The sequence below is a fragment of the Drosophila santomea genome, chromosome 4 (genome assembly GCF_016746245.2).
Source record: "Drosophila santomea strain STO CAGO 1482 chromosome 4, Prin_Dsan_1.1, whole genome shotgun sequence".
Taxonomy (NCBI): Eukaryota; Metazoa; Arthropoda; class Insecta; order Diptera; family Drosophilidae; genus Drosophila; species Drosophila santomea.
This window is the reverse complement of record NC_053020.2, coordinates 232,898-256,771: the sequence shown is the minus strand read 5'-3', so window position 1 is coordinate 256,771 and position 23,874 is coordinate 232,898. Positions and strand designations below refer to the sequence as shown.

Below are 23,874 nucleotides of genomic sequence, written 5' to 3'. Positions count from 1 at the left end.
GGATTTATTAGATCATATTCTGGAGATTTTTTCGGATTAAGTTTATTAATTCGCTGGGCGAGTTTGGCGTTGTACTCACCTGCATCAATGAAGTGGTCTAGAGTATTGAAGTAGAAATTGTTGTCCGGATACATTCAAACGAGGGGGACAGTTTACCGCTACAAGGGTAAGACTGCCGTTGCTAGTTATACCCGTTACTCGTAGAGTAAAAGGGTATTCTAGATTCGTTGAAAAGTATGTAACAGGCAGAAGGAAGCGTTTCCGACCATATAAAGTATATATATTCTTTATCAGGATCAATAGCCCAGTCGATTTGGCCATGTCCGTCTGTCCGTCCGTCTGTCTGTCCGTATGAACGTCGAGATCTCAGGAACTACAAAAGCTTTAAAGTTGAGATTAAGCATACAGACTCCAGGGACATACACGCAGCGCAAGTTTGATCATGATGCCACGCCCACTCTAACGCCCACAAACCGCCCAAAAACTGCCACACCCACACTTTTGAAAAATGTTTTAATATTTTTTAATTTTTGTATTGGTGTTGTAAATTTCTATCGATTTGCCAAAAAGCTTTTTGCCACGCCCACTCTAACGCCCACAAACCGCCCAAAGCTGCCACGCCCACACTTTTGAAAATGTTTTGACATTTTTTCATTTTTGTATTAGTCTTGTAAATTTCTATCGATTTGCTAAAAAACTTTTTGCCACGCCCACTCTAACGCCCACAAACCGCCAAAAACTGTAACTGTAGAAGACCTCCTTCGCACTATCACTAGCTGAGTAACGGGTATCAGATAGTCGGGGAACTCGACTAGAGCGTTCTCTATTGTTGTAGTTTATAAATGTGACTCAAGCGGTCGGGTTCCAACTCGGTTGGCAGTAGTGTTTAAAGCTACTTCTAATCATTATACCGCTACCGCCATGTGCTAATCCGTAGAACAAAAAGCCGCTTTTTTTGGGAGTTGTAATTAGCAGCATGACGTTAAAATTATTGTAAGGAATCGAGTTATTTCTAGTTTATGCCGTGAAACGCGTTGGCGTTCCACAATGATATTCGTAGGGCAGCAATTGATTTTTTTGGAGCGTTGTGATATTAGCAACTCCATGTGGAAATTTTGGTTTCGCATGGTTTGCATGGTAAACCGTTTGATGACATGTTTAGTGCAAAAGGACGGGCCTTTGTACTTGTGTTGTTGGTATAAGTTTGTGTGTCAGGTTGGGGGTGTTTTAACGCGACGAGGGTTGCAATGATACAAATGAGTAATACGCGTTAGACCACGCTTGTCTTGCTCTCTTTGACGTTGAGCGCGTATTTCGTTTGACTCATGTTATTAGTTTGCTTTGAAGTAGAATAGTACTATACTCGTATAATAAAGGAGTTGCACAACTATTTTAATAGGCGATTTTACATTGCGTTTAAACATTTTCAATAGCGTGGGCGTGGCACTCTGCGTCGATGTCTCTGGAATCTACATGCTTAATGTCAACTTTCTAGCTTCTATAGTTCGTGAGATCGAGGCGTTCATTCGGGCAGACGGACACGGCCAGATGAAAATGTTCCAATCTTGAAAAAAGCTTGGCAAGTTAAACAATTGAATTTATTTTTCGATGCAGTACCATTATAATTTTAAAGGAAAAATAAACAAACACATTAAATATTTTTTTTATAATCGTGTAAGTAATTGGTTAATGTCGTAAATCGCTTAGTTGCTAAAGCAACACCTAAAAATCAGAGTACGGTAAGTTTCCAGCTAATGGTGAGGTGTATTGACTTGAATAGGACTGTTCCTTGACTGGTGTGGATCGCCAACCCCTGGCACATTTGTTAAAGGTTTGAACTTGGTTCGGCAGCGGAGAGAGCGAGGTTCCCTTTAGTAGGCCTTTTGGACGCCACGAAGTCTGTTCATTCAAAGAAGTTCCAAAAGGTATTGGCGATGCGTTGCGTATTTGAGAGTTTTGTAGTGCATTTAGGTACTGTGAACTTCCACTTGTCAAGCTTCTCCTGTCGGGTTGTTCATATCTAGCCAAATTCTCTGTGGGTAGTGGTGCCTGATTAAATTTGACTTTTTCGAGCCCAGGTACTATTTTTGTATAGCTAGGCGGTGAGTAAGGCTCCTGCTTTGGGGTTCCAATATTAAGTCCAGTTGTCAATGGCTTTGATAAAGGGAATTCTCCTATGCCAATGTTTCCAAACGAATTTTCATTAGCAGAAAAGTTGGTCCTTGGTAACGTGTGCGAAAAAGAGTCGTCGTATGACAGTTCACAATGTTTCGCGTGCCCTCCGCATTGTTGTGGGGGTGCTGCATAGCTAGAGAGAGATATTTCTTTCGGAACATATAAGCCTGGGGAAAAAAGGATAGCAATACATGAGTATGTTTAAAAATGTAAAACATGGCTGACACGTATACATATAAATACATATGTATTATTAATTTACTACAAATAGCTTTTACTTGTTTTGAAAAAATTTTAAATTAAAATTTTTACGTTCCCATGGCCACTATTGTATTAAAGGTGTAGTGTAAATATAACAGCAATAACGACATGTTTCTTTATAGAAAATAAATATGTAAGTTTACACAGGATATAATTTCGATCGAGCCTTTTATCTATCAGTAACGTGCAGTTCTTTAGGATTTCAACAATTTGTTATTTAACATTTTTATATGCATACATGTATGTAAATTTTTCTTTTGCATATATGTACACATACAAGTACACAAAAACATGACACAGAAAAAAATTTAACCTTGCCTTCATTGCCTTCTATTGGTGCTACGACATGTCTTAGTTTCGTTGTACTTTGTTTCTCAAAAGATTCAATTAATTCACGCACATTTATCTTTTCATCTAGGTCATAATTGGCTTTTAATTCTTCGCCACTTAACACATTAAATTCATTTTGTGGTGTTAAATCGTTAATGCTTTCATAAGCCTCGGGCTGTAATTCACGAGCAGCACCTTCCCTGTTTCGTAAAATTTCTCCTTCAAGGCGCTGGTAATCCAAAAAGTATTTTTGAAATTTTTCTAGGGAATGTAATCGATTCTGCACATCAAAAGCAAAGTTAGATGCCAAGCTCTCTCCGAATATATTATTATTAAAGCTATGATCGCTGTCATCTGCTCTCCCGAAATGGGTTTGAGTCTGCCACGGTGATTCACTTTCGTTACATTGAAAAGAATCTGAAATATTAGTACGATGATTCACTTTCCTTACATTGAAAAGAGTTTGAAATATAAATATACTAGAGAAAATACCAAAGCGAATCACTGAAAATATTTAGCTTTGCAAGGCCTGACACATAAAGGTACATACAGTTACGAAAAAAATAATAGCACCACCATACCTTTTTTTGTTATCGATCAAATAAATTAAGTTTAAGGTACCGATAGAACCAAATACTGATTTTTCGCATAATGCTAGATATGTTTCCCATCCAAAAATGAAAAAAAAAATTTGAATTGTTCATACCTCTATTTTTTATAATTTTTTTTGGGCGCCAAAGTCTAAAATGAGGCGAAAACAAAAATAGCACCACTATCGATTTTTTCAAATAATCAATAATTATCGAAGGGTTGCTTTGGCAAAAAGCATGTGGCTATGAAACTTGACACTTGTTCTATTATTTCGAAAACAATTTTTAAAAAATTTCCTTTAAAAAATCATTAATATGGGACGTGGAAAGCACTGCACTGAAGAAAAACGTGACTTGATCAAAAAAGTCATTTCTGAAGGAAAATCTTTTAGAAATATTGGTCAAATCCTTCAATGCTAAAACAAAATTATAGGAAATGTAATCACCTACAATGAGAATCCCGAAAGACGTGGGAAAAAACAATCATTGGGCACCCATCTCTTCAAAAGGCTAGTGCCCGAGAGCAAGAAGGAACCATTTAAAGCTCCTACCGAACTGAAAAAGGATCTCAGCATATCCGCAATAGTGCAAATAGTTCACACATGTCTAAGGGAACATGGTTTAACAGGCTGTAGTCCAAGGAAAGGTCCTTTTTTTAAATGGGAGACAGATACCCAAGCGCATTAAGTTCGTCAAGGAACATTTAAATTGGCCATGCGAAAGGTGGACGAACTCTTTATTGTCAGATGAGAGCAAGGTGGTTTTTTTTGGTGGGAATGGATCTTGATCGAATGTAAGACGCCCTAGGAACACCGAATATAAGCCAAACGACACAGTAGAAGCAATTAAACACGGCGGATCCAGTGTAATGGTATGGGCATGTTTTTCTTACTAGGGAGTTGGACCAATATATTGGATAAAAACCATAATGGATCAGCATGTGTATGTGGATATTTTGGAGACGGTTATCCTACCCTTTGCTGAATATGATATGCCACTAAAATGGGTCTTCCAACAAGACAATGACCCCAAGCATACCAGTAGGAAAGCCAAGGAATGGTTCCAAAATAAATCAGTTCATGTTCTGGAGTGGCCTGCGCAGTCGCCAGACCTCAATCCCATCGAAAACCTTTGGTCGAATATTAAAAAGGCAGTTGCAGCTTTTAAGCCAACTAATAACGAAGGCCTATAGACCGTGATTAAGGAGTCCTGGAGCAATATAACCCCAAAACGGTGCCAGGACCTGGTTGACTCCATGCCAAAGCGTTGCGCAGCTGTTATTGCTAATAAAGGATACACTACCAAATACTAAATTAATGGGATCGGCGTAGTTTTAATATACAATCACTTGTTATTAATGAATTTGTTACTGTTAAGTTTATATTTTATGTTTAAAGCATTTTTTATGAAGTGGTGCTATTATTTTTTTCGCCTTATTTTGTCATTTTTAATAAAGTTCCTTAAATAAGTTAAGAATTCATAGAACAATTGTGATTTTTTTTATTTCCTAAAAATTTAATTGTTTAACCTTTCTAAAAAGGTATTTCAGATCCTTTTAAGCTGTATGTACATACATACATACTAAGCGATTTATTATTTCAGGAAAATTGAGACAATGAAGTTTTAATTTTCTTTTTTTAATTATATACATAATGTACGTTTCAAACTTCTTACACCGTAATTTTTCACTCACGCAACCTGAGGACCGCTTTGTTGTCAAATATTAATCATTCATGGAACTTAAGCTAGAAAAGGGCATAGTAAGATGCAATTATAAGATAGTATAACTAAAGACCAAACCACAATTGTGAACTGGAAGTTTTGGATTACTCCTATTGTTCTAGAAGTAATTTGGCTGCTTGTGAGCGTTAGTAGAGTGGCCGTGGCAAAACAATTTTTAGCAAATCAACGCTATAGTCGAGTTTCCCGACTATCTGATACCCGTTACCTAACTAGTGGAAGTGCGAAGGAGAGTCTTCAACAAAACGGTTCTTGGCAAATCGATAAAAATTTACAAGACTAATATAAAAAGGAAAAAATATCAAAACATTTTTCAAGTGTGGGCGTGGCAGCTTTGGGCGGTTTGGGAGCGTTAGAGTGGGCGTGGCAAAAAGGTTTTTGCCAAGTCGATAGAAATTTGCAATTACAGGACCAACACAAAAATGAAAAAATATCAAAACATTTTTCAAAAGTGTGGGCGTGGCAGTTTTGTGCGGCTTGTGGGCGTTAAAGTGGACGTGGCAACATGAATCGACAAATTTGCACTGCGTCTATGTCTCTGGAGTCTGTATGCTTAATCTCAACTTTCTAGCTTTTGTAGCTTCTGAGATCTCGACGTCCATACGGACGGACAGATGGACGGACCGACGGAGGGACAGACGGACATGGCCAGATCGACTCGGCTATTGATCTTGATCAAGAATATATATACTTTATATGGTCGGAAACGCTTCCTTCTGCCTGTTTTAAAATTTCTGGTTTAGTATTCCCATTTACTGTGCGAGTATTGAGTATAATTAAAACATATTTGTTTTAAATACAAATTTTGCTTGTATTTTTGTTTTGTCAGTTTTTTTTCGATACAAAAATGTATTAATAATAAATTTGCAATAATATTTTTTTATATATACTATTTATCTATTTGAAGCAGGCAGCGTTTTATTGATGATTGACGTTTCTTTAGACGCCCCCGCCAACTACGATTTTAGGGGTAGAAAAAGGGTTATACTACTATCGAAAAGGACGAAAAGTATGCTCATAATGCACATTTATTCAACTTAACGAGTTCTATGGCATAGAGATATGCTTATATGTACACTAACAAATGTCGTTTTTAAAACTCCTGATTTTAATCAAAACCTAAGAGTGAGTTTAAATTGAACTCGTTAGTTCGCTAAGAGGTATTCAAGAAAAGTTATCAGTCACGTTTTTGGAGCTCTTTTCAAGCCAGTTCAATTTTGTCTTTTGAAACACAATTATGCAATTACACCTTATCTGTGTACATCTTCAAAAGCTATTTATGGATTTATAAAAGTATGAAATATTATTACAAATATGAAAGGAGTTTACTAACCTTTCGGTAGTTCCACATTTCGGCTTCCCCAGCCCTGAGCAACGCATGGTGTATATGCGAGATCCCTTTGTGGATTCGAGGGTACAATGACGGATCGTGACGAAGAAGCAATTGCCTGTGAAGAGATTCTGTTATTTAAGTTTATGAAATGAAAAATTCATACATTTGTATGGTATCTCGGAGAACCATATGACATGGGCTCAATAGCGTCCGTCGAGTCCTTACAACAAGTTTGGGAATACGGAATTGGTGATAAAGCAGGAGGTAAAAAACATTGGTCCTTGGTATCCTCTAGAAACGCTGAGCTCGCTGAACCAGTTTGCAAAGCTGCTTTCCAAGGAGACTGGACGACCTGCAGTCCTGGTTTTGAATACCTCTCAATTAGCTGATTTTGATGAATGTTCAATTGGACGCGATGCTTCCCAGCATCAGAATACGCCGGCAAAATGTTTGGGCTTAGAACCGGTCTTTGGTGATACTGCTGCAAATCTGGAATACCAGATGGATGATATTGAGTCCCTGAATGGGATTCATCAACAACCCAATTATTAGCCTTTCTGCGGCGCTTTGCAAAAAGTTCTGCACCTTCATTTTTTATGAAGTTAGTTGTACTCAAGTTGAAGGCGTTGGCAGCGGCGTCGTCGGAAGGGCAGCGGAGCGGCGCAGGAAGCATCAGTGATAAAGCAAGGCAAGAAAATTTTTGATTATTTATTTAGCTGGATACTAATTCCGTTTTTTAAACAGATAATATGAAATATAATATTTTTTAAGCAAGTAATTAATTTTGTTGTAAATTTAGTTTTCAAACTTGAATTGTACGGAATTTTGGTATATCGTGAGATATAAACCACATCCTACGAGTAACTTTCACTAAAGTCATTTGGTCTAATATAAATTCCATAAACTGGATAAATAAATTACATGTTTTATATTTATAAATACATATGGCGGTCGAGCGCCTGACAGCTACCAGGGATTTCTTTGTATAAACAAAGCTGGAAATTATATTTATGTTATTTAACATTAAAAGTGAAATAATTTTCTTTTGTGGATTCAATTAGTTTTTTCCTTCTATTGAAATAACTTCACAATCAAATCTAAAATTTATAAAATTACCTCGTCCTTGATGAAGTTGAAGTGCAGTTATTAGTTCAGCGCAATTGTCAGGCGATAAAAGGCCAGCTTCTACATTAATCAATTCTTTTAGCGAATTATAATCACGAACTTTTCCATTTGGGTTCATTATAAGCTTCAGGGGTATTTTTTCCAACTTTTTAAGTTCAATTGTGGAATTTGTTTCAGAATTTTCTTTATATGGATTTATACCATCATTCCCTGAATATGTAAAAATTGTGTATACTTCTAAATTATAACTCAGTAGATTCTTGTAAGTATTATATATCTTTAATAACAATATAAGAATACGAAAAGGAGGATTTCATAAGCAATAAGTTATTTATTTGGTTAACTAAATCACTACTTATATTTTAACCGTTTAAGCTGATTCTCATACAAATGTATACGGTAGAAAATGAACATAACTGATTCTATACATTTTTAAAACCGTTAAGGCTTTCGAATGCGTCAGTTAGGTTATTAGAATAAATACGCCACATACGAAGGTGTATGCATATGTGTGATAAGTATGAGCTGAGCTTGTAATGCTGTGTAATTTTAAAATGGTTAAGCCTTTATGCTCTTTTTCAAATAACAGTTCTTGTGAAGTAAATTGCCATACAAATCATACAAAAGTTACATTTTCTTTGCTGATTGAAATCAGTCAGGCATGCTCCCTCCGGTAATCGAATTCATAAGATTTTTACGATTTCGAATTGAAATCAAAAATTTGGTGCTCCGGTTTTCGGAATCGTAAGAATTTTTCGATTTGAAATGAAAAGTAAATGCCTTTTTATACCCGTTACTCGTAGAGTAAAAGGGTAGACTAGATTCCGACCATATAAAGTATATATTCTTGATCAGGATCAATAGCCGAGTCGATCTGGGCATGTCCGTCCGTCTGTCCGTCCATCTGTCCGTATGAACGTCGAGATCTCAGGAACTACAAAAGCTAGAAAGTTAAGATGAAACATACAGACTCCAGAGACATAGAAGCAGCGCAAGTTTGTCGATTCATGTTGCCACGCCCACTCGAACGCCCACAAACTGCCACGGTTGAAAAAAAATTTGATATTTTTTCATTTTTGTATTGCTCTTGTAAATTTCTATCGATTTCTCTCTTGTTTTATATCAAATCAGATCTTATTTACGAAGGGAAAAAATAGTTTACTCAGTGGTCTATTGATGTTTATTCCTCATCAGCACAAAATCATTCTGCCACTTAGTTATTTTATAAAATAAAATTTCTGACCACATCTCATATTTGACAAACAAAATGTTGTCGTCGGCAACAACAATTTACGATTTGGTAAGGGGTCGATAAGTACATCGCCAAAAGCTATCGCGAAGGTTGCCATACTGTTGGTGAAACGAAAAAGGCAGAAATATATTTTTTATAAAATAACTAAGTAGCAGAATGATTTTGTGGGGATGTGGAATTAACATCAATAGACCACTGAGTTAAATATTTTTTCCCTTTAGTCAAAAAGATCTGATTTGATATGAAAAAAGGCATTTGCTTTTCATTTCGACCAGACAAAGGTGCCCGTTTTACAAATCGAAAAAATCTTACGAATTCGATTACCGGAGCATGCCTAATTGTAACTCCAGAACGGAGAAAGATATTAATATTTTTTTTTTTTTGCTGATTTACAAAAAAACTGCAATAAAAACAACTGATTTCGTGATAGTGCTTATACAATAAATTATTTTACATAAGTTAACAACAATAATAAAATTAAAAATTTTACAAATTTAGTATAACTCCCTTTAGCATTGAAAAATGTACCTTCGTTGTTTCTGATCTTTATGGTCAATTTATGGCCTAATTTATGTTTTAATCGGTATACATCATTTTCATTTTTTTAATATATATTTCCTGCAGGACAAATTATGTACGCCAAATATGGAAAGAGCGAATTTTGCCAATTTTTTCAAAGTAAGCAGTTGTGGATATTATTCCATTTTCTTTAGAACCAGCTCTATATAAAAAAGTTGACAATAAAATAGGTCAAAATGAATTTTGACTTTGCTCCTTTTATGTTTCATACATTTTATTGCGAGCGTTTATATTTTTTCGAGGGTCGTACCGAAACCTATCAAATTAAAACGTGCGGTATTGTTGGGTTAATAATGCTTATAAAAAATAATCGGAACATACTATAAAAATACTTATTTATTAAAAGTATGAACTTTAAACTACGCAACTGAATTTCTGTTAAGCCTAGTTAAATTTTTTATAAAAGTAAAATTAAAAAAAAACTACATAGAATGGCAACTCAAAATAAAATCGGGAATCCCTGTGACTGTGTAGCGTTAGACTTGCAATCAGTGTTATAATAATAAATTGTAAGAATCAGAATTGATAAGTTTAGAATAGACAGTTAGGTTGTCAACAAAAAAAATTGAAAAAAACACCATACCTTGAGATCTACCTTCATGAACCCATTTGTCTGACCGTTTTTTGCGATTGACATACATTGACTGACCCTTAGAGGTTTGGTTACTGATATCGCTTAATGAATGTGAAATTCTTCGCGCTAGCTCGACTTGGTCTTCCACTGTAGGGTGTAGTGTTGGAGAATAAAATGCAGACGAGGCATATAGCTTTCCTATTTTAAATAAGTTTAATATTAATTTTATCATATTTTCACTTTAATTTTTTTTAAAGGCAATACGTAAAATAACTTTATAAGCGTTTCTGTAGCAAGCTATATCGATATTTTAAGCTTAAAAAATAAAAATTTAAATAAACGCAAATTAGTCTTGTTATTTTACTGCCTAAGTAATGGTAAATACAATAGTACGACTCTTACGTATCACCTTTTCTTATTACTAAGATTTAAATCATGTCATAGTACTTACGATTCGGTAATATTTCAGCAGCATCGGTCGCAGGTGTAAATATTTTTCGCAAATCGACCGTCTTTGACACGTTAGTGGATTCCTAAATTATTAATTAAATTTAAACTTTAATATCCTCGTATTCTGCAACCATGTCTTAAAAATGTTTCTTTTACTTAATTACGCAGCTATATAATACGTATAATGTATGTACATTAGGCGAAATAATTTATTTTTAATCGTTTTTTTTTTTGGAAAAATTGTTCAAGATGTTTAGAAATGGAAGCAAAAGTCAAATTTTAGAAGGAATTACTTTTTTTTTCTGCCAAAGCTGCTTACTAAGGCTTAATAAAATTTGACGTTTACTAGGATCAATAAGATCACTTGGGCGATAGCCCCTTTTTTTCTCTACTATACAATTCATAGTTTTGTGTGCAACTTAATAGTAACGAAATGTATTGACGTCTATGTCTATTAAAGTTCATAAACACAAAGAGAATTTTAAAAAATAAACACATCTTCGAATACAAATTTATATGTCCATACATACACAACGCATATATGTACTTTTCTGTATAGAGCGTAATGTGAGCGTCCGAAATGTTCATGAAACTTCTAAATATAGAATCTCATTGGGTATGTGCTTCAAAGAGCGTTTTTATATATACTTTGTATGTACACTGCTCCGTACAAACAAATTTTAGTTTCTCGGCTTTCCCCTGATCATTATCTGATGTATTGGTGCTTTTTGGCGGTTTGTGGGCGTGGCAATATCAGGAAACAAACTTGCGCTACGTCTATGTCTCTGGAATCTGCATGCCTAATCTGTATAGCTTTTATAGTCCTAAGATCCTCATGTTTACGAACATGGCCACATATAGTCGGCTAGTGAACCTGATCAGGAATATATATACTTTAAATATCGGATACGATTCCTTTTACGTGTTCAATACTTTGCAAAGAATATAGTATTTACTATTAAAAAAATTAAAATTTACTATAACTTTTAAGTTTCTAGTTTCAAACAGTTTTGTCAAGAAACTGCATCTATCTGGATATGGATCTGGATCTACCAGCACTGTTACATCGGCGAGTTGTAGTCATTATTCAAACTCATTAATATGGTCGGCACACTTGCCAGATCAGCTACACACCGCACTTGAACTACAAGTGCCCACTCGAGCATATTTGTACCGACAGGACATCCTCAAAATTCACCTGTGTAAAACGAAAGCTTAGTTTTCAACAAAGCAAAACAAATAAAGAAAGACGAGGTATACATCTATTATCGGCAATATCTTCTATATTGCCCAATATCAGTTTAAGAACACACTTACGCACAACACCGGTTAACGCAAACGCGTTAACGACATAAAACTTTGCCAAAACACCTGGAGTGATAGTTGGTAAGGTTTTATTAGAAAAGTCATTCAGGCGGCAAAACCCATGGTGGCTCTGGTAAAAAAAAAAACGTATAAGACACAACCTCTTTGTAATATACTTAACAAGCAAGCTGAAACAATTCATTAGGCGACCACATAGCCGCTGCGCAAGTTTGTAGACCCAAACCTCCCAAAACTTCCACGCCGACAATTTCAAAAATTTTTTTGATATTTTTTTATTTTTGTGTTAGTCTTGTAAACTTATATCGATTAGCAAAAAAACTTTTTGCCACGCCCACTCTAACGCTCAAAAGCCCCCAAAAACTGTCAGTGTTGAAATTTCACCTTCGCACTTCCACTAACGGGTATCAAATAGTCGACAATCTCGACTATAGCGTTCCCTCTTGCTTTTAATTGGCGTGACAAACGCTAAAAATGGCTTGTAGGCGTCAGAATGGGAGTGGCCGAAATGTTTTCGATATATCATATTATTTGGCAACAAATTTATATGGCTTTAAAACCTTAATTCAAAGCATGAATTAATGAGGAAAGCTATAGTTAAGTTATCCGATGTCTGTTACTCCGATAACAAAAATTTATGTTTCTTTAATAATTTCTGTTTCTTCAAAAATATAAACAAATATTTAGATTAAATAATAAATTATGCTAAAACAAATTAATGTTGTAGGCAGTTAATAATTCCTATTAGTTCTTTACTTACTTTGCTAGACGTATTTTTCTGATACAGTGTCGAGGTGGGTCCGCGGTGCTCATTTTCATATTGGCTTTGTAAGTCGAGCTCTCTACTTTGACAATTATTTTGTGTAAGCTGATTTTGTCCACTGAGCTGCTTAGCTAGGATCTGCTGCTTTTGGATTTTATTTGTCAGATCGTTCTGTTTCTGAATGAGTTTCAGTTCTTGCTCTTTTAGCTGCGTTATTTTTTCCTGTGCCTTAATATTTATATCTATATCCGATATAATGTCCAGAATTTGGTTATTAAATTCGTTCTGCTATGTAAAAATTAAAATATTGCAAAATAAAGTTACTTAATTGTGTAAATGATTCTTTACCACTTTTTATCTAATTTGGTTTTTTTTCCAAAAATATTGTTTTTACATATGTTCTCGATCAATACCACAGCCGAGTCTATATACATAAGTCCGTCCTTTTCAGTTTATCAGTTCAAAGGCTATCTGCACGAAACTTTCCCTACAGTCGTATATCTTTTACAGGTAGCTTATACGACGGGTCGGATCATCAAATCACATAACTTGAAATAATCAAAAATATAACAAAATATTTGCACTGCGTCAAAAAATGTTATTCCTTTGTATGTCCATGGCTATGACCAATTTGACCAGAGAAAAAGCATTTCAATGCTTTGATATTTCGGAATGGTAGTACATACGCAGAAATACACATAGTGTTTACATAAGTTTACATTTTTTTGAATTACACCTGAATTTGTATTTTAAAGAGTGATGCTGGTAGTGTCGTTATATAACTAATTATGTTCATACTTACAGATTCATTTAGCGAGGCACCATCTGCTTTAGTGTTTTCGGCCGAAAACTCAGATGCAGTGGTTGTTCGTTTATTCACATTCTAAAAAAAAGTAATTTTTTAATTACCAATTAAAGTTAATAATGATATTCACGAAACAGTAAGTAGTTCTTTAGCAAGCTGTATATTATAATATACAAGTGCACCTAAAATAATGGGCCAACATGTTCAATGAAATCGAGATAATCTAGATAATTAATAAAACAAATTTAATATAAAACAAGAGAGAACGCATAGTCGAGTTCATCGACTATCTGATACCCGGTTTGTGGGCGTAAGAGTGGGCGTGGCAACAAGCCTGCGCTGCGTCTATGTCTCTGTAGTCTGTATTCTTAATCTCAACTTTCTAGCTTATCTAGTTCCTGAGATCTCGACGTTCATACGGATGGACAGACAGACGGACATGGCCATAACGACTCGCCTAGAGTAAAAGGGTATACTCGTTGGAAAGTATGTAACAGGCAGAAGGAAGCGTTTTCTACCATATAAAGTATATATATTCTTCATCAGGATTATTAAACGAGTCAGGAACCTCAAAAAGCTAGAAACTTGTGATTAAGAATGCAGATTCCAGAGACATACATAGACGCAGTGCAGTTTGTTTCTTGATGTTGTCACACTAATGCCCATAAACCGCCCCCGTCCACAATATTAAAACATGCTTTAATTTATTTTTATTTTATTAGTTGTTTTGTCTATTTCTATTTCTACACTCACTCTAATGCTCACAAACCATACAAATTTAGTATGGATGGCATTGTCTACACTTTTATTTCGTCTTCATTGAACTTTATATTTCGGAATGGTATATAGGCAAAAATACAGATAGTGTCTACATGAAGTGTTTATTTAAACAAATTTTCCTGCTAGGTCATTATAAAACCATTTTAGGGCCATACTTACAGATTCATTTGGCGAAACACATTCTGCTGTAGAGTTTTCGGTTTTCGAATCAGATGCACTGGTTGTTTCTTCATTGACATTCTAAAAACAGTAATTTATTAATCACCAAATAAAACTAATATTGGATAATATCAGGAACCTCAAAAAGCTAAAAACTTGTGATTAAGAATGCAGATTCCAGAGACATACATAGACGCATTGCAGTATGTTTCCTGATGTTGTCACACTAATGCCCATAAACCGCCCCCGTCCACAATATTAAAACATGCATTAATTTATTTTTATTTTATTAGTTGTTTTGTCTATTTCTATCGGTACGCCAAATATTTTATTGCTACACTCACTCTAATGCTCACAAACCATACATATTTAGTATGGATGGCATTGTCTACACTTTTATTCCGTCTTTATTGAACTTTATATTTCGGAATGGTATATAGGCAAAAATACAGATAGTGTCTACATGAAGTGTTTATTTAAACAAATTTTGCTGGTAGTGTCATTAGAAAACCATTTTAGGGCCATACTTACAGATTTATTTGGCGAAACACATTCTGCTGTAGATTTTTCGGTTTTCGAATCAGATGCACTGGTTGTTTCTTCATTGACATTCTAAAAGCAGTTATTTATTAATCACCAAATAAAACTAATATTGGATAATATCAGGAACCTCAAAAAGCTAAAAACTTGTGATTAAGAATGCAGATTCCAGAGACATACATAGACGCATTGCAGTATGTTTCCTGATGTTGTCACACTAATGCCCATAAACCGCCCCCGTCCACAATATTAAAACATGCTTTAATTTATTATACCCGTTACTCGTAGAGTAAAAGGGTATACTAGATTCGTTGAAAAGTATGTAACAGGCAGAAGGAAGCGTTTCCGACCATATAAAGTATATATATTCTTGATCAGGATCAATAGCCGAGTCGATCTGGCCATGTCCGTCTGTCCGTCCGTCTGTCTGTCCGTCTGTCCGTCTGTCTGTCTGTCCGTCCGTATGAACGCTGTGATCTCAGGAACTACAAAAGCTAGAAAGTTGAGATTAAGCATACAGACTCCAGAGACATAGACGCAGCGCAAGTTTATTGATTCATGCTGCCACGCCCACTCTAACGCCCACAAACCGCCCAAATCTGCCACGCCCACACTTTTGAAAAATGTTTTGATATTTTTTCATTTTTGTATTAGTCTTGTAAATTTCTATCGATTTGCAAAAAAACTTTTTGCCACGCCCACTCTAACGCCCACAAACCGCCCAAATCTGCCACGCCCACACTTTTGAAAAATGTTTTGATATTTTTTCATTTTTGTATTGGTCTTGTAAATTTCTATCGATTTGCCAAAAAACTTTTTGCCACGCCCACTCTAACGCCCTCAAACCGCCCAAAGCTGCTACGCCCACACTTTTGAAAAATGTTTTGATATTTTTTCATTTTTGTATTAGTCTTGTAAATTTCTATCTATTTGCCAAAAAACTTTTTGCCACGCCCACTCTTACGCCCACAAACCGCCAAAAACTGTCAGTGTTAAAGACTCTCCTTTGCACTTCCACTAGCTGAGTAACGGGTATCAGATAGTCGGGGAACTCGACTATAGCGTTCTCTCTTGTTTTTATTTTATTAGTTGTTTTGTCTATTTCTATTTCTACACTCACTCTAATGCTCACAAACCATACATATTTAGTATGGATGGCATTGTCTACACTTTTATTCCGTCTTCATTGAACTTTATATTTCGGAATGGTATATAGGCAAAAATACAGATAGTGTCTACATGAAGTGTTTATTTAAACAAATTTTGCTGGTAGCGTCATTATAAAACCATTTTGGGGCCATACTTACAGATTCATTTAGCGAAACACTGTCTGCTGTAGAGTTTTCGGGTTTCAAATCAGATGCACTGGTTGTTTCTTCATTGACATTCTAAAAAAAGTAATTTATTAATCACCAAATAAAACTAATATTAGATAATATGCACGAAACAGTAAGTAATCTTTAGCAAGCTGTATATTATTATAATCAAAGGCCGCTTAAACAATTGGCCAACATTTTCAGTTAAGTCTAGTAATAATTACTATTACTAATTTTACTGTTACTAATTTTTCTCCATATTGGGTTGTAAAAAAAAACCGATTCCCACCATGTTAATAATTTTTTCATTGCCATTCAATTGCTTAATCTTTATATTGTTGAAGAAGCCGTTACGCTGAAAGCCAGAAAGCATAAATGCAGAAAAGGCCGCCTATGCGATGGATTAATACCACAATGAACCATTATTAGATCTTGTGGCTAAGTTTGCAATTAAGGTAAACATGCACTTAAAATGTCGTACAAATTATCGACTTATAAAATGACAAAAAAGGAAAAGAAAATATTGTGAACTTAATATGATAAAACATTTGCTGATTGTCAAGACAAAAAAACAAAATTGCAACTGCTACAATAATAAAGTACACTTCTAATAGATACTAAGCGTGCCCCAAATATTAATACATTTTTGGCATGGCAAGAACTATTCAGGCCAAAAACTATAACTTTCTAAAATGCCAAGAAATCAAAATATTTTTGGTGCAACGATTTCAAATATGTAAGGAGCGATTTTGTTCGGTTGTCTTTCAGCTTACAACAGCTGTGGCTGTAAAACAAAAATCAAATATACCCTTAGCTCAGTCAAATAAAGTAGAGACATGCAAGTCATTAAAAAAAATGAATATTTCGGTTCCTATTACAACCGAGATCTCGAAGTTTATACGGACAGACTTTCTATCTTTTGTTTAATTTTAAAATTACTTTACGAGTAAAGGGGATAATTATTATTTCGAAATTAATTGCTAATACTTCCTTAAATTTCCTTCAAAAATATAAAAGTGTTCAAACGATAGCTGCTTAACCGAAGCATTTTTTAAAGACTGTTTACTTAAACTGTATATATGTTATCTCTATAAATATAATGTTAAATAAGCTTGAGGCGATAATATAAATCATTTATTCTTAAAAATACAAATACTTTTTCTTCCGAATATTTAGTGTTGTCCTGTAATAAACAAACTTCGGTCCTTTTATCTTCTTCGCCTTCATATAGAATGTTCAACCCATCTTCTTCGGATGATGCCTTTTCTGCATTCGACGAGTTTTCACCAATAGTATTGCCCTCTACTATATCCAACTTTAAATTATTCTCAGAAACGGTGAACAAATTTTCCACAGATATGGATGGGTTCGTCTTAATAGATGAATCAATAATAATGGGGTTTTCCATCTTAAGAGTTCTCTCCGCATCTGATGAGTCATTATTTAAACACGGCTTTTCTATTGGTTTAGATGGGTTTTGTCCTAAATCTGTTGTATTTTCGTCTTCTGAATTGAAGTCTTCCGTTTCGCTTTCTTCAATTTTTAGATCGTTGTCATCTTCATTATCTCTTGGAGTGACGGATTTATCAAAATCACTGTGAATATCAGATTCTAATTGCTTTTCCTGGAAGTTATCGTAATCTTGGGAAGTAATTTTAACCACATCAGCGGTAACTTTTTGGCTTCCATTTTTTGTTTCAATTTCTTTCTCCTTAAGATTGTAGAAAATATATGTTTGTCAAGTTTAGTTCTATTGTATAAACGGTTAAATTATAACTTTATTATATCGGTATATTATAACTGTGCAAAAAACCATTTATTTTATATTTATTTTAATGACTGACACTAATAATTCCATTAAGTTATATAAACTAAAATGTTTAACAGCTTTCTCCTTACAAATATTGTCAAGTCCCAGCTATATACTCGTATTAAAGAAGTTGGAGTCAAGATCAGAATAAATTCCAGTCTTGTAAAATAATCTTGCCACTGTCCATAATTAAAATGTCCATATGTTAAAATGTTATATTGAACTAGAATTAGTTAATTAATCTTTGCATTTTCACTTACCTCAATATTTAAGGTAGAATCCATTTCTCAATTTTTTACCAATCTATAAATAATAATAAAATTAGCAATAAGGAATTTATGAATGATCAATATGTACATAAAAATGTACTCGTATCAAAATACCGACGGTAACCGACGAGTTCCTGCACATATAAAAATATATTTACATGTTTAATTTAATAATTCATTATAAAACATCGGGTAATATCCTGAAGTTCGTTAGCGCTGTTCTTATGTAATATATAATTTGAGCCATATAAAACATGAGTGTTATTTTTGCTTTTACCACATTAATTTTTCATTTATCATAAATAAACATAATAATAATTTACACATGTATCAAATATTATCTTTTACTTGCCTAATTAAAAAATATTAAAATATGTAAAATATTTACTGCAAACAATGCTGTAGTATCGAATTAATGAATGACAATAATAAAACTAAAATCCGTATAGGCCAATAGAACGAACATGAATTCATACGCCCGTCTTGAGGAATATGATTGCACATCGAAGATAGCTTCCACACTGTCCACATGCTATTTACTTGATTATTGGCTCTTTCGCATACAGCAATTTGGGAAATGTATATTTAAAACTCACACACAAATACAGATATTTTTACAAATACAAAAATATTTACTCGTAAATTTATATGTATGTATATGTTCGTCAGTATTATTGCTCAACAAACGAGCACTTCGATGAGAGCCCCTTTTATTGGAACGGAGTACTTTATTTACTATATTTATAATTATAAGTCGCAGGGTCTTATATGTACCTTGCTTAAATCTTTAAGTAAAAGTCGTCCAACTTTGATTATATTAAAAAAATAATTATTAATACCGCGAAAAAATACTGTAACATGAATGGAATATATACTTATTGCTGTTTGAGATTTCTCCATAGAAAGTAATATTCTCTTTCTGAAATATTATAAAAAAAGATAAAAATGGTTTTAACTATACCAAAAACACTTTATTCCGAATAAAATAAACTAATGACTATTTTACGAACTTGACAATACCAAGAACCGATTATACATTTGACAAAATATGTTCACGTTATGTGCGCAATGGATAGCTTCTCAAAAGCCTTTTTTATAAAACGAACACGTCGTAGTGGAACATTTTTATTCGCCATTGGAAACTATTATTTAAGTTTGCTTCACATTACTACAGGGGGCATTAACATAACCATGTCCAAGCTACAAATAATTTAATAGGTAGACAATAACTTTCTCACACTTTAAAAATAGTTGTGATAGTGGCACCTCCAAATCCAAAATTACATTACGATTATTTTAACAAAACACAACGTATTATAATTAATTGTAATCTGTAACTACAAGTCCCAGACCTTATTGCAGCTTAGTGCTAATATTATTGGTAGTATAATAATTACCGATATATAAGTTTACAAAACCAAACGATCGACTTGGCATTATTGTTCCCAAATTAAATTAAAAACATAGAGAACGCAATAGTCGAGATCCCCGACTATTAGATACCCGTTACTCAGCTATCGGAAATGGAATCGAGAAATTTCAAAATTTTTCTGGCATATCGATAGTCCCGCGCACACTTTTGAAAATTATTATTTTTGTTAATTTTAATTACTGTCCATCAATATATATATATATGTATATCAATAACGCGACAACAGTTGCATACAAGCCGTAAAAAGTTATTAGGCCCAAAATTTCTATCGAACTGCCAAAAAAAATGCATTGCCCACAAATTACAATTATAATAAGTGTTACCATCTTTAGTGTGCAGAAGTGAGCAATTTCGAAAAGGGTATTTCCACAAAGCAGTTCAAACAATTGCCATTTTGTTTTTGTGCATTAGTTTATTTAACATAGTTTTCAATAACATTGTCCTTCTTCTATTAACACAAAAGCGGAGTTTGATTTATTTATGTAACTAATATCCGGATTACAAATACTATTGCGTATAATCTTATTCACATTCACCTTTAAAATTCGAAAATTTACTTCACCATAGTCTAGATAGCTGTATAGAAAGTTCTCAATAACATTGTCCTTCTTCTATTAACACAAAAGCGGAGTTTGATTTATTTATGTAACTATTATCCGGATTACAAATACTATTGCGTATAATCTTATTCACATTCACCTTTAAAATTCGAAAATTTACTTCACCATAGTCTAGATTGCTGTATAGAAAGAGTGGTAGTCGGTTACTTATAAGCCACACATTTTGCTCTATCTCTTTGTCTATTTTTAAATCATTTGGAAATTGAATAAGATTTGAGTTTTCCAAATTTAGCAATTTTTCCAAATGTGCTCGAGTGTATGGTTTTGATGTATCCCAGCATCCAATAGCATCCTGATGAACTTGGGTAAAAAACATAATGCCATTCCTGGTGATTCCTGAGGTAGATGATTGAGAATTATACCCTCGGTCTCCAATCGAAATAAAGTACTTTGCGTATTCTTGATTATTCATTTGCCAAACAGATTCGTTTAACAAGAGATTCATAGGCACCATAAACTCCTAAATGAAATATTAAGAACTTTGGCTTATTAATATTTTTATTAAAACGCAGATAATTCGTCTACTTAAATTTATGTTGAAATGTTTTTTATATTTTAAGATTTAGAATTTATAGAGTCAAATTTAAAGATTAGTACCTTAAGTAAGAGTGACGTCAAATGTTGAGTCTTGGGGTGGATTTTGGGAGTAAATTGGTGAGCCGTTATTTAGACAATAAAAAACTGAGTGGAAATGCATTTTTTTTTAATTTCTCATCTGGCTTGATGTAGTTGCTGCAGATATGGCATTTAAGTCACCGCTTCGTGATTGTAATGCAAACGAAATAAGATAAATGCAGCCTCAAAGGAGCTAATACCAGGGTGCACCAAAGACAATCAATATGATGAAATTGTATTGTTGTAATTGAATAATTGTTTATTATTATAAGTAGTCAAGATAATTTGCGTAGAAACGGACAGGTGGACAACTCGGCTTATTATACTGATCTAAATCATATATACTTTATAGGGTTGCAAAATATTATTGCGATGCAAACTTCTGACTGAAATCGTTAGTGATCGTTAGTTTCTTGTCGTATCCTTATACTCACCTTAAAACTTGCCATTGGATGAAAATAAAGAACGCGTTGCATTATTTTCTTATTGTAATATATACTCATTCCAAAAACACCATCCAGCCATTGAAAATTTAATCCGTAAACATTAAAATCTGAAGCAATTGGATCCGGATAAAAGTTATGGTTAGTCACACGCCAGCTTCGGTTTTTAGCTAGACTATAAACAACAAGGCCAAATCTCCATACATCCGATACGATAGCATGCGCATCATCGCAATTTTCTACAACATCCACAACAATATTGGAGTACAACGAATCTTGCTTCACATGAGAAGCTTCCAAATTGTACCGAACAATCAGTTTGTCACTTTTAAGATCATAAACAACAATCTTTGGTGGGCAGATCTGATTTAAGTTAATTGTAGCATTGACAACTCCAGAATCAATAAGCCAGATTCGATTACACTTATCTACAGCTGTTCTATAAACTGACATTAGTTTCGAGCAGTCAGGATTGTTTGGATTTCCATGAGCCTCCCAGCTTGGATAGGGCTTAATTGCTGGGCTGGACTCTTTTGGAGGAAGCGGCAGTGTACCTAAACTAGCAGGTACACCATTTTTCCAACGAGGAGTTGTAACAAACAGGCGGTTATTATGGACATCAATGCCTAAAGGTAAATTATTTTTTGATACAAAGTCACTGTAAATAATAATATATTAAAATAATTAGTCAATTTGTTTGAGATCGGTGTCACGCGTACTCTAACGCCCAAATGGGAAATCAAGAAAAATTTACAAGACTATTATAAAAATATTAAAACATTTTTCAAAATGTTTTGTTTTTGAGGTAGGCGTGGCAATATGGGTCAACCAAAATACACTGCGTTTATGCAGTGTAATCTTTCTAGCTTTTACAGTTCCTGAGATCTCGACGCTTATACGGACAGACAGACGGACAAGGGCAGGCATCATCCAAGAGTCCTTTGAACAAGAGGGAGACAAAGAACACAAATACTTCACCAGGAGCCAAAATTATTATCCAATCTAAATTAATATCCAGAATTGTAATTTTATCATTGATCATTGCTATGTTTCCATGTTATGTTCGTTGCTACTGTTAGTTTAAAAGCCATTTAATTGGTTGCTAAACGTAAAATATAAACACATTTTGACATTTTTTCACTTTTTTGTTAGTTTGTAAATTTTTCTCGATTTGGAAAAAATTTTCAGCTGAGTAACGGGTATCAGATAGTCGGGGAACTCGACTATAGCGTTCTGTCTTCTTTATTCTTAGTTTTTTTGGGAAAATAATCATTAGCTAAAGATAAATTTTACCTATCTTGTCACATGAAAAGAATTATATATTTTTTTAAGCATGGTTATAATTAAGCGTTAATTATGTTCTTTCCTTCAAAGTTTAAACGGGAATTTGGGTTTAGAGCAAGAAATTTATATGTTGTCACTTTTCAAACGTATTAAATTTAAATTAGGTAAGTTTTTTTTTTGCATTATTTTGAACTACAATTTGTTTGTTATCTATTATTATTGAATTATTTTCCAATTAATGTTTTTATTTTTAATTCCTTCTATTCCTCTCGGGAACTTAAGGCTACTACGAGAGCTGAATTTCTCGTATTAGTTTCAGTAATCGTTGTAAGTATTTCGACCGATCTGGTTATTGGCCAGATGCGATTTTTAATGTTTAACTTTAATATAATATTCGTTACCCATTTAAAATAGATTGTTGGCGTTGTACAAAAGTTGAGTATAGGAAATCCAAATATTTCCATTCATAAACAGTCTCGAATTGACTTTCACTCTGTAAGTTCTGCCAAAACGACTGCGAAGTATTTTCATAGCCATAAAGTGGTTGAAAAACTGGTTGAACATTTAAGTTTCCATTTGAAGTCTTTAATAAAAAAACCAACTGCGTAATTATATTAAAAATAGTCCTGTAGTGCATTGTAACTGCATTGAACTTAAATAATTCCCAAAAATTCGACTTAATCTATGGAATCTGTCGTTCAGATCTACCAACGTTTAAAGACTGATATTTTGTATGTTTAACATCTGTTTTACAGGTTTTTTGATGCAGGCCAGAGCTTTTTTGTAAGATATTAGAGACAACGCTTAAGCTTTGTTTATGGCAAAAGCTTATTCAATTATATATATATGTATCAATATGTTGTCTTGATCTTTACCAGCCGAATTTATTTTAGATTGTCATTTTGTTGCACAATTGGTTTAAGCTTGTAGTAAAATCTTAAATAACAAAATATTGAACTTGTTTACTGTGCATTAAAATTAAAATTTTTAATTTTCGGATAACTGAGTAACGGATATCTCATAGTCTAGGAACTTGAATATATCGTTGTTTCTTGTTTCCTTTGGTTTTAATGTAAGTTTCAATATTTATATGATATTAATATATGGAAATAATATTTAGCTTATGACATTTTGTAGGCCGTCTTGCTTTATCTAAGACCTTTTTCACAATTAAATCCAGCTTTCGGTCTGGGATTTGTTACTCTGTCCATTGCCTGACCAGTCTCATATTCCATTAATAATAAGTTTTGGTCTAATCAGTCCGATCTCCTTGTCTCCGTTTTTTGCCGAAACTCTTAAAAAAGGA

At 33.8% G+C, this 23,874-nt stretch overlaps 2 protein-coding genes across 31 annotated transcripts; both read right to left on the bottom strand.

The window, feature by feature from the left end:
• Positions 1-1,584: 1,584 nt before the first annotated feature.
• Positions 1,585-19,652, bottom strand: LOC120454913 (dentin sialophosphoprotein). 30 transcript variants are annotated; one of them, XM_039640626.2, is made up of 15 exons: positions 19,050-19,072; positions 18,949-18,980; positions 18,166-18,208; positions 16,087-16,167; positions 14,771-14,851; positions 14,240-14,320; positions 13,298-13,378; positions 12,493-12,783; positions 10,411-10,492; positions 9,969-10,157; positions 7,546-7,788; positions 6,593-7,014; positions 6,430-6,544; positions 2,755-3,183; positions 1,585-2,342 (listed from the first exon to the last, which is right to left on the bottom strand). In XM_039640626.2, the coding sequence occupies exons 3-15, from the start codon at positions 18,187-18,189 to the stop codon at positions 1,723-1,725; spliced, it is 2,739 nt and encodes a 912-aa protein (XP_039496560.1). In that variant the 5' UTR covers positions 18,190-18,208; positions 18,949-18,980; positions 19,050-19,072; the 3' UTR covers positions 1,585-1,722. The 30 variants fall into 30 exon arrangements, with proteins under 30 accessions (XP_039496560.1, XP_039496549.1, XP_039496545.1 ...); XM_039640615.2 differs by lacking the exons at positions 18,949-18,980; positions 19,050-19,072 and adding exons at positions 17,252-17,806; positions 18,527-18,692 and having other exon boundaries at positions 6,593-6,918; XM_039640611.2 differs by lacking the exons at positions 18,949-18,980; positions 19,050-19,072 and adding exons at positions 17,252-17,806; positions 18,527-18,692 and having other exon boundaries at positions 12,493-12,780.
• A 398-nt stretch (positions 19,653-20,050) lies between these two features.
• Positions 20,051-23,297, bottom strand: LOC120454918 (protein yellow). Its single transcript, XM_039640648.2, has 3 exons — positions 22,970-23,297; positions 21,276-21,942; positions 20,051-20,686 (listed from the first exon to the last, which is right to left on the bottom strand). The coding sequence occupies exons 1-3, from the start codon at positions 23,203-23,205 to the stop codon at positions 20,198-20,200; spliced, it is 1,392 nt and encodes a 463-aa protein (XP_039496582.1). The 5' UTR covers positions 23,206-23,297; the 3' UTR covers positions 20,051-20,197.
• Between the last annotated feature and the right edge of the window lie 577 nt (positions 23,298-23,874).